The following is a 10,841-nucleotide window of genomic DNA, read 5'->3' as shown; positions in this document are numbered from 1 at the left end:
ATATCTAATGCTACTGATTCCCCCCCCCCCCCATTTAAAAAAATTATAGAGCGCCTTTTTGGCTTCGTCTACAGAATTCATCACGCAACCACCTAATGTGCACAGCAACACATGTTTGTGCATGATGCCCCATGTGGGGAAGAGGTAAAACTTACTGCTGGGGGGAGGGGTGGAGGAGGAGAGAGGGGGAGAACACAAAGATAATGAGGTAGATAGAATTTATAACTTTACAGGATCACTCCCTGCAGAAAAGATAAGTACATTCATCTGTAAAAAATTAAAGATGAGGTAGGTTTGAATTAACGTTGTATTTTTTCGTTCTCTTAAAAAGAATTTCCCTGAGACAGTTTCTTCCTAATTCAGATAACACAGATTAGAAGACGAGAATTCGATTGTTTCCGAAGTCAACCACAACAATCATGCCATCAGGGGTGACAGCTATACCTGAAGGTCGGTCCATCTGACCAAAGCCACTTCCCTGAGTGCCAAATTTGCATAAAAAACTACCATTTGACTCAAATATCTGCACTCGGTGGTTCCTAGAATCGGCCACAATGATGCGCCCCTCTTGATCCACAGCCACGCCTTGTGGGCGCAGGAACTGGCCGTTGCTGGTGCCTTCTGACCCAAGGAAGCGTGCTGACTGGCAATCTGGATGGATGACCAGGAGGCGATGGTTGTTGAAATCTGTCACTACCAGATGGCCTTCATGATTGAAAGTCACACCCCTTGGAGAATCAAAGTGCTTCCAGAGTGCCCCTTCGAAGCCATATTTATTCAGAAACACACCATCAGGTCCAAACAGTTGAATCCGATGGTTCCTCGTGTCAGAGACCAGGATTTTGCCCTCGGCGTTGACTGCCACATCCCATGGGTAATTGAATTGCCCATTCTTGGTTCCCTTTTCCCCGAATTTCAGAATGAACTGCCCATCAAATGTAAAGATCTGGATGCGATGATTATCCTTGTCAGCCACGACAATCCTACGCGAGATATCACAGGCAACACCAGCAGGGCGATCGAACTGACCAGGCCTGGAACCCAAGGTGCCAAATTTGTGGTGAAAGGTGCCACAGGGCTTAAACACCTGAATGCGGTTATTACTGCGATCAGCAACCATGATGTACCCTTCTTTGTCTACGCAAACTCCCCAGGGGCGACACAGCTTGCCATCGTTGTCTCCCTCGCTGCCAAATGAAAGCCCTGGTAGTCCAATGCCAATGTAACTGCGCCCAGATTTTACCATGACCTTGAACGGACTGTTCTCTATGTGCTGGTTGCACATCATGACAGAGACTAGATGCTCTCCCTCCAGCTGCGGTCTGTAACTGACCAGGTAGGTTCCATTCTGCTGATCATTGACATCTGCACCAAATAGGTTTCCATCAGGGCCCATCACCACTGCAGAGATCATATCGCCCCCCGAAAGGCGTGGTTCACCATCATGGTCATAGCCTATCACTGTGAAGGAGGCCGCTTTGCCCTGTAGTGCACGTTTGAGACCTTCCCCCGTGGCTTTGGTCAGAGGAGCAAAAGCCCCACTGCTGACAAACCCCATTGATTTAATGGCCATATACAGAGCCTGGTCAGGAGGAGTGAACATGACTCTGTCATCCTCCTGCGGCTGTAGAAGGCCTCTCACATTCTTCAGTTCCTGCACTTGAGCCAGCATGCGATCCCGAGCCAGGAGAATATCCATGCTACGACCCTCCTCTAGGACCTGCTGAACTGCACTAATAGTGTTGTCCAGTTTATTTAGATTCTGACGCAACTTTTCAACTTGCAGGTAAAGGGACTTGGCTTTGACTTGACGAATCTTTTCCACCTTAAAAACAAACAAAACAAACCCATTACATTTATATTAAAAGACAGCTAGCAGTTCAGAAATATTTTTCTAGTGTTGCTTTCCTAATTCCTATACAAAATTGTAGTGTAGTTGCCACAGGGATGTTAGGAGATTATGAATGGAAGGGGAAGTGGTCTACAGGACAAACTCTCTATGAAGATGTGGTCCATGTGAGGAAAATAATTAGGAGAAATGTGGATGCTTATTGCAAAATGAACCTGCTGAGAATCACTGGTCCCTCCTCTGACAAATATAGCCTTACTTAAAAGCAACACGCACTTCTGCCATGAAGTTTTGCTGCATTAGTTTGCTATTTAAAAGAAAGGTCATTATTATTAACTAAAAATAGTCTCCTTGCTTTGCAATTGTCCCATCTTCCAGTCACAGGGAGCACTAAGTGACTGGCATAATAGGATTTATAGGCAGAGTGACAATTTTTTTTCAGTTATATATATATATATATATGTGTGTGTGTATGTGTATATATATATACACATACACACACATACACACACACACACACACACACACACACACACACATACATACACACACACACTTCAGTACTTTAGAAATCCATTCAAGATGTTAATGGCAAAAACACAGGCCTTGGAAAGTTAATGAAATGTGTAATCACTTCATTGTTGCAGAGTGTACCTCCAGCATCAGTTATGCAGCCAAGCATACATTCAGAAATTTCAGCTAGTGTATCCATCTGGTCAATGCGCATCATGTTTGAAGACTGCAGTTATATGTTTGCTTGACTGTTTAACAGATGAAGGAAGAAGTTCTGCAATGGAAGTGTGGACATGTGTTATTAAATTTACAAGGCAGGCAGTTTCTGCCAAGTGTGTTTTCAACATGGACATTTTAAAAAGATTCTCATCCCTTCCTTAGAACAGCTCCCTAAGGCCTAATATTCAAAAGTGACTAGGAAGTCACTAATCACTTCTGAAAAGTTAGGCCTAAAATGCTACTTACATTTTTTTTCTGGATGTACCAAGTTAAAAGAAAAACTTTGACAAAGCTGTCAGCAGTTGGTCATTTCCTCTTTTACAAATACATTTCAAAAAAGCAAACTATTTTAAAATTAATTCTGAAAATAAAGCTGGTGTCTGTGTCTGTGAACATGTGGAATCACACCTGTACAAAGGAGTGCTGGGAAGTGGTAAAAAATATTCTCTGCCATTTTTTGTTGTTTAGTTTTTTAAAATGAGGAAAATCAAAAGCTTAGTTTATGTCACAATAGCAACATTCAAAATTTAGAGATGTGTAGCCTATCAAAATGATGTTTGTTTTTCTGAAATAGAAATGTGCTAAAAATATAAGTGAAGAACATGTTGTTAGGCCTAAGTTTGGGGCTTGACAACAGTGAGGACTAATGCTGGGTGAAATAAGTGAGACCGCTTAGAAGCAAGTTGGAGATAAGTTAGGAAATAACCCCAGGTCCTGTTGTAAACATATTTTGGTCCTTACTTGTTTTTACAAGTGTTTTAGATAAAATGCTAATATTTTGGAAAATGTTACATTGATAGTTATTGATATGTTTTTATTCAGATGCTAATTAAGGTATTTAATGTTAAATAGCCAATGAGAAAATAGAAAATATTTAATTATGGTAAAAAAAGGTGGATTTAATGCTAATTAAAGTGTTATTATAATTGATTATAAAAAGAATACTACACTGATTTTAGATAGGCACACCCATCCAGCAGAGAAAGGTTTATACCCATTCTTCTCATTCAGGGACTGATCACCTCGGGATGGATCGTTTCACCTTAGAACGGGAGTATAAATGCAGTGAATGGTTACATAGTGAAGCCTGTTTATTTCATATAAAATAGTTAGTTGAGCAAAGTCTTTAATTTTATCACTTGTGTCATTTACAGTCCTTCACTAAATTGTCTGGAGGCTTGAACTGAAAAGGAACACAGGCAGGAGGCGCATATTTTAAAGCAGGTTTCCGCATAATCCAGTACCTGCATGGTGGATGGGGGGGCGCGAGGGGAAGGGGGAGAGAAAAAGAGAGAGAGAGAGAGAAATGACTCACGCTGAGCAAAACTCCCCCTCAAAACCCCAATTCTACTCCTAAAACTATAAAACGACCATAAAAACAATAAACCACTCTAAAACTAGCTGTGTACAACTGTATATTTTTTAAGTGCATTACACGCAAAAGAGGACACTAATAGTTCCAACCCAGACCATGCAGCAGCGAGAAGGAACTGGAAATGCGGTCGGTCCGCCCCGCCTTTTATCACCTTGGACGAAACCATGAGGCAAGACAAGGGCTCAGCACGGACCAATGGACACTACTAATTTCAAAATCTCCAGCTGCAGATGCATGGTGCGCATGCGTGAATCCTCAGTGGACTATAATAGGGACCATCACTCGAAGTAGTAGTCAGAATTCCTCTGTTTAATAACTGAACAAGTCCTGTTCCCAGAGCTGTGCAGTGCTGCTGCAGGGCCATGCAGAAGTCCGACAGAAACCAAATTTCAAAATTTCACTGTGAACCAGAAATCCTGTGTTTTGGCCAGCTCTGTTTGCGGATCCAACAATAATCAGGGCTACTGCATTTCCTATTCATTCCTATGTGACAGTACATTTTTGTTCTTAAAAGTACACATTTCGAATCTAACGGATATATATTTATTATGAGCCAGATTCTACCATCCTCATTCATGTTGAAACTACCTTAATCCTCAACACGATTTTAAAATGGGACTACCTGTGTTGTAAATACCACTCAAAATACAACTCAACACAAGGGTATCATAACATTGCCCTATTCTAATTTAAAGACAGGTCAGATTTCCATCTTAAAGTTTAATTGTTAGTAACTAGAACAGATAAATATACCTATATAAAAAGCTTTTTACCTTCCACAGCAGCTCACACTCCCGTTCTTCCAGGGCCTTCTTATGTCGAGATGTCATAGCTTTGACTTCAGACTGCACCACGTTTGCTTTCATCTCAACCTGCTCTGCCACAGCTTGGGCCTGTTCAATACTCAGCTGGAGAATAAACAGAACACACACACTGCTTAGTCAAACCAATTTAAGTTGCATTAGGTGATGGCTCTTACATTTAACCCAATGCCTCCAGCACTAGAACAGAAACAGGTCAATGTGCTCTCATAATACTGCTGTAGGACAAAGTTCAAGGCAGTTGTTTTCATGTAGTTTTCCTGAGTGCATGTCAGTTTCACATATTAGATGTTGGAATTTATACAAAATTCACTACATAGGACCAAATTCTTCCCCAACATAGCCTGTGCAAACCCCACTGATACCAGTGGAGTTGCACAGGATTCAAGTTAATGTACAATTTGGTCCAGTATGCACATGTTGATTAAGTTCGATATCAAACCTACATTCTTTAGACATGTATGTTGAGAATCCAAAATTACCTTCTTATCCCCAAGTATTTTAGACTAACAATACATTTGCTTCAGGATACAAGTCTAGTCTTCTAGTAAGACTTCTGTTTTCCACTAATGCAGAGATCCCCGAAGTGTGGAACATGCCCCCACAGGGGGGCCTAAAGGAATGTCCGGGGGGAGGGGGCCCAGGCCAGCCCCCCACAGGGGTAGGGAGGGAGTGTCACCCAGCCCTTTCCCGCCCCCAGCTCTGCTCCGGTCCTGCTCCCAGCTGTGCCTGGCTCCCAGCCTCGGCTCCATTCCCGGCCCAGAGCAGAGGCTGGGAGCAAGGCTGGGAGCGGAGCTGCACCTTGCTGCAGGCCAGACTGCTGGCCCCAACCGCAGCCCAGCTCTGGCTCCGCTCCCACCCCCAACCTCGGCGCCTGGCCATGGCCCCAGACCCACCCCCAGCCTCAGCCCCCTTCCCGTTGTCCGCATTTCCCCCACCACCACCCCGAGCCGCAGCCTTGCTCCCGGCCCTGGGCAAGGAAGGGGGCTGTGACCCTCAGAAGTTTGGGGACCACTGTACTAATGGATGCCATTTCTATGCAAGTCAATTATATGTAGACAGCAATACTTTTTATATATGACTTGGAGAAAGGAGTGGTGGCACATGAAAATAAAAGTATGTCTATTGACACTTTAGAACTGGGGAGACATGAGCAAGTCTTAGGGTATGTCTACACTACGAAATTAGGTCAAATTTATAGAAGCCGGTTTTATAGATATCGGTTTTACACAGTCGATTGTGTGTCTCCCCACATAAAATGCTCTAAGTGCATGAAGCCGGCGGACCGCGTCCACAGTACTGAGGCTAGCGTCGACTTCCGGAGCGTTGCACTGTGGGTAGCTATCCCACAGTTCCCGCAGTCTCCGCCGCCCACTGGAATTCTGGGTTGAGATCCTAATGCCTGATGATGCAAAACAGTGTCGCGGGGGGTTCTGGGTACATGCCATCAGGCCCCTCCCCCTCCGTCAGAGCAACGGCAGACAATCGATTCGCGCCTTTTTACCTGGGTTACCTGTGCAGACAACATACCACGGCAAGCATGGAGCCCGCTCAGCTCAGCTCACCGTCACCATATTTCATCTAGGTGCTGGCAGACGTAGTACTGCATTGCTACACAGCAGCAGCTAATTGCCTTTTGGCAGTAGACGGTGCAGTATGACTGGTAGCCTTCATCGGCTATCTGGGTGCTGGCAGACGTGGGGCTGCATTGCTACACAGCAGCAGCCCCTTGCCTTTTGGCAGTAGATGGTGTATTAAGATTGATATCCGTCATTGTCGTATTCCAGTTCAATCAGAGGCACCTGGGCAGACATGCTTTGTCTCCTGGAGACTCAGTCCTGCCGGCAGTCCTATTGAACCGTCTTGACGATGATGGCTAGCAATCGTAATACAGTATCTTCTGCCAAGCACCCAGAAGATGCCGAGGGCTATCAGTCATGCTGCACCGTCGTCTGCCAGCTTAAGATGTAAAAAATAGATGTATTCATTTGCTTCCCCCTCCCTCCGTGAAATCAACGGCCTGCTAAACCCAGGGTTTTGAGTTCAATCTTTGGGGGGGCCATTCTGTGCGACAGTTCTTTGTGTTTCTCCCTGATGCACAGCCACCTTTGTTGATTTTAATTCGCTGTACCTGTACGCCATGTCGTCAATCGCCCCTCCCTCCCTCCGTCAGTTTCGCGCCTTTTTTCAGACCAGACGCCATAGCACTGGGATCATGGAGCGCGCTCAGATCACCGCGGCAATTATGAGCACTATGAACACCACGCGCATTGTCCTGGAGTATATGCAGAACCAGGACATGCCAAAGCAAAACCAGGACCAGCCGATGAGGCGATTGCAGCGCGGCGACGAGAGTGATGAGGAAATTGACATGGACACAGCCCTCACACAAGGTACGGGCCCCAGCAATGTGCAAATCATGGTGTTACTGGGGCAGGTTCATGCCGTGGAACGCCGATTCTGGGCCCGGGAAACAAGCACAGACTGGTGGGACCGCATCGTGTTGCAGGTCTGGGACGATTCCCAGTGGGTGCGAAACTTTCGCATGCGTAAGGGCACTTCCATGGAACTTTGTGACTTGCTTTCCCCTTTCCACAGCAGGGCGTGGTGCGCATCAGAGAAGCTTTGAAAACCAGTTTTGTGACTGGCCAGGCTACGGTGTGAAACTTCTGTTTGTTTCTCCTTGATGAACCCTCCCCACCCGGTTCACTCTACTTCCCTGTAAACCAACCACCCCACCCTCCCCTCCCCCCTTCGAGCAGAGGCAATAAAGTGATTGTTACTTCACATTCATGCATTCTTTATTAATTCATCACACAACTAGGGGGATAATTGCCAAGGTAGCCCGAGAGGGGTGGGGGAGGAGGGAAGGAAAAGGACACACTGCAGTTTAAAACTTTAAAACTTATTGAAGGTCAGCCTTCCGATGCTCGGGCAATCATCTGGGGTGGAGTGACTGGGTGGCCAGAGGCCCCCCCACCGTGTTCTTGGGCGTCTGGGTGAGGAGGCAATGGGACTTGGGGAGGAGGGCTGTTGGTTACACAGGGGCTGTAGCGGCGGTCTCTGCTCCTGCTGCCTTTCCTGCAGCTCAACCATACGCAGGAGCATATCAGTTTGATGCTCCAGCAGCCGGAGCATCGACTCTTGCCTTCTGTCTGCAAGCTGATGCCACCTATCATCTTCAGCCCGCCACTTGCTCTGTTCATCCCGCGATTCAGCCCGCCACCTCTCCTCTCGTTCATATTGTGCTTTTCTGTAGTCTGACATTGACTGCCTCCATGCATTCTGCTGTGCTCTTTCAGCGTGGGAGGACATCTGGAGCTCCGTGAACATATCATCCCGAGTCCGCCTTTTTCTCCTTCTAATCTTTGCTAGCCTCTGTGAAGGAGAAACATTTGCAGCTGGTGGAGGACAAGGAAGAGGTGGTTAAAAAAAAGACACATTTTAGAGAACAATGGGTACACTCTTTCACGTTAAATTTTGCTGTTCACATTTTAACGAAAGCACGTGTGCTGTATAAGGTCGCATTTTTCCTCTTATATTGAGGGCCTGCCGGTTTGGTGTGAGAGATCACTCATGCGGTGCCAGGCAACAGAATTCGGCTTGCAGGCAGCCATGGTAAGCCACAGTCTTTTGGCTTTTTTAACCCTCCTAACATGTGGGAATGGTTTCAAACAGTAGCGCCCTCATTTCCCATACCAAGGACCCGTTGGGTTGGCCATTTAAAATGGGTTTGCAATGTAAAAGGAGGGGCTGGGGTTTCCGGGATAACATGCAGCACAAACCCAACTACCCCCCCCCACACACACACACCCAATTCTCTGGGATGATCCCTTCAACCCTCCCCCCCTCCGCCCCCCCCACCACGTGGCTAACAGCGGGGAATATTTCTGTTCAGCCGAGCAGGAACAGGCACCTCTGAATGCCCCCTTAATAAAATCACCCCATTTCAACCAGGTGACTGTGAATGATATCACTTTCCTGAGGATAACAAAAAGAGATAAGGAATGGATGTTGTCTGCATGCCAGCAAACACCGGGACCATACGCTGCCATGCTTTGTTATGCAATGATTCCAGACTACGTGCTACTGGCCTGGTGTGGTAAAGTGTCCTACCATGGCGGACGGGATAAGGTAGCCCTCCCCAGAAACCTTTTGCAAAGGCTTTGGGAGTACATGAAGGAGAGCTTTCTGGAGATGTCCCTGGAGGATTTCCGCTCCATCCCCATACACGTTAACAGACTTTTCCAGTAGCTGTACTGGCTGCGATTGCCAGGGCAAATTAATCATTAATCATTAAACACGCTTGCTTTTAAACCATGTGTGATATTTACAAAGGTACACTCACCAGAGGTCCCTTGTTTGCCCTCAGGGTCTGGGAGCACACCTTGGGTGAGTTCGGGGGTTACGGGTTCCAGGTCCAGGGTGATAAACATATCCTGGCTGTTGGGGAAACTGATTTCTCCGCTTCCTTGCTGTGAGCTATCTTCATTGTCTTCATCATCATCATCATCATCTTCCGCGTACCCTGAATCCGCTTCCCTGTTGCGTGTTTCTCCATTGACGGAGTCAAAGCACACGGTTGGGGTAGTGGTGGCTGCACCCCCTAGAATGGCATGCAGCTCCGCGTAGAAGCGGCATGTTTGCGGCTCTGCCCCAGACCTTCCGTTTGCCTCTCTGGCTTTGTGGTAGGCTTGCCTTAGCTCCTTAATTTTCACGCGCCACTGCTGTGCGTCCCTGTTATGGCCTCTGTCCTTCATGGCCTTTGAGACCTTTTCTAATATTTTGCCATTTCGTTTACTGCTACGGAGTTCAGCCAGCAGTGATTCGTCTCCCCATATGGCGAGCAGATCCCGTACCTCCCGTTCTGTCCATGCTGGAGCTCTTTTGCATTCCTGGGACTCCATCATGGTTACCTGTGCTGATGAGCTCTGCGTGGTCACCTGTGCTCTCCACGCTGGGAAAACAGGAAATGAAATTCAAAAGTTCGCGGGGCTTTTCCTGTCTACCTGGTCAGTGCATCTGAGTTGAGAGTGCTGTCCAGAGCGGTCACAATGAAGCATTGTGGGATAGCTCCCGGAGGCCAATAATGTCGAATTCCGTCCACACTACCCCAAATCCGACCCGCAAAGGCCGATTTTATCGCTAATCCCCTTGTCGGAGGTGGAGTAAAGAAACCGGTTTAAAGGGCCCTTTAAGTCGAAAGAAAGGGCTTCGTCGTGTGGACGTGTCCAAGCTTAATTCGATTTAACCCTGCTAAAGTCGACCTAAACTCGTAGTGTAGACCAGGGCTTAGATAAAGACTGAAACTTCAAGTCCTCTAGACACAAGTGTAGTCAACTTTCCTCTTCTATATTTAATAAAGTGAAACTATCAGCATTTATACAGTGCAGTCAGAGAGGTATTGTGCAAACATTAAAAAGGAGAGTCAACTTAGAAGGCACACTTGGAGCCCACAGGAGATAGAAATAAATTCAGACAAGTGCCACCTAAAAATTACTGTAACTGAAAATTAAGAAAAAATGTGTTTTATCTGTGCATTTGACAGCACTTTGTCTCCCCAATATAGCAGGTCAGTCGTTTCTTCCTGTTTGTCGTTCGCACACCAAGAGGGGAGAGCTATTTTGTATCTTTAAACATATAAAAATAAAAATTGGCAGGGCAACTTGAGGGCGTCTGTAGTACCAGAAAAACAAAACAAAATCCCCAAACAAGTTAATTTGACTATATTAAATTAAAAATTAAGCCTCACACAATTAAATCACAGAGACATCACCCGACCCCACCCCAAGGAAGTTAAGTACCAATTTTACAGATAGATAGTGAATCACAGTAGCTAAAAGATATGCTTGAAGTCAGACTGAGAGGCTGCATCTACAATAGGAAAGTCAGGAGCCATAAGGCTGTGCCATCTAAAGTAACATAGGCAAGGCCAGTGGCAAAGCCTGAAGTAGACCCAGAAGTTCATGAATTACAAGTTTGCATCTTTAAAATCAAGGCTCCTTAAAACAGAACTACTATAGTGGTGGTAGTAGGACTGGGATGTTCTTAAACTTGGGACTTC

At 46.0% G+C, this 10,841-nt stretch overlaps 1 protein-coding gene across 1 annotated transcript in view; it reads right to left on the bottom strand.

Annotated features, from left to right (window-relative positions):
- Positions 1-373: 373 nt before the first annotated feature.
- The window catches only part of TRIM71 (tripartite motif containing 71), an 85,600-nt gene continuing 75,132 nt past the window's right edge, over positions 374-10,841 (bottom strand). The window contains exons 3-4 of the mRNA XM_065400201.1: positions 4,730-4,864; positions 374-1,825 (exon numbers count right to left, since the gene is read on the bottom strand). Of these exons, the coding sequence (XP_065256273.1) occupies positions 374-1,825; positions 4,730-4,864 (1,587 nt within the window). The remainder of the gene's footprint in view (positions 1,826-4,729; positions 4,865-10,841) is intronic.

Source organism: Emys orbicularis, chromosome 2 (assembly GCF_028017835.1).
Source record: "Emys orbicularis isolate rEmyOrb1 chromosome 2, rEmyOrb1.hap1, whole genome shotgun sequence".
Classification (NCBI taxonomy): Eukaryota; Metazoa; Chordata; order Testudines; family Emydidae; genus Emys; species Emys orbicularis.
Note: the sequence above shows the minus strand (reverse complement) of the source record. Positions and strands in the feature narration are given on the sequence as shown.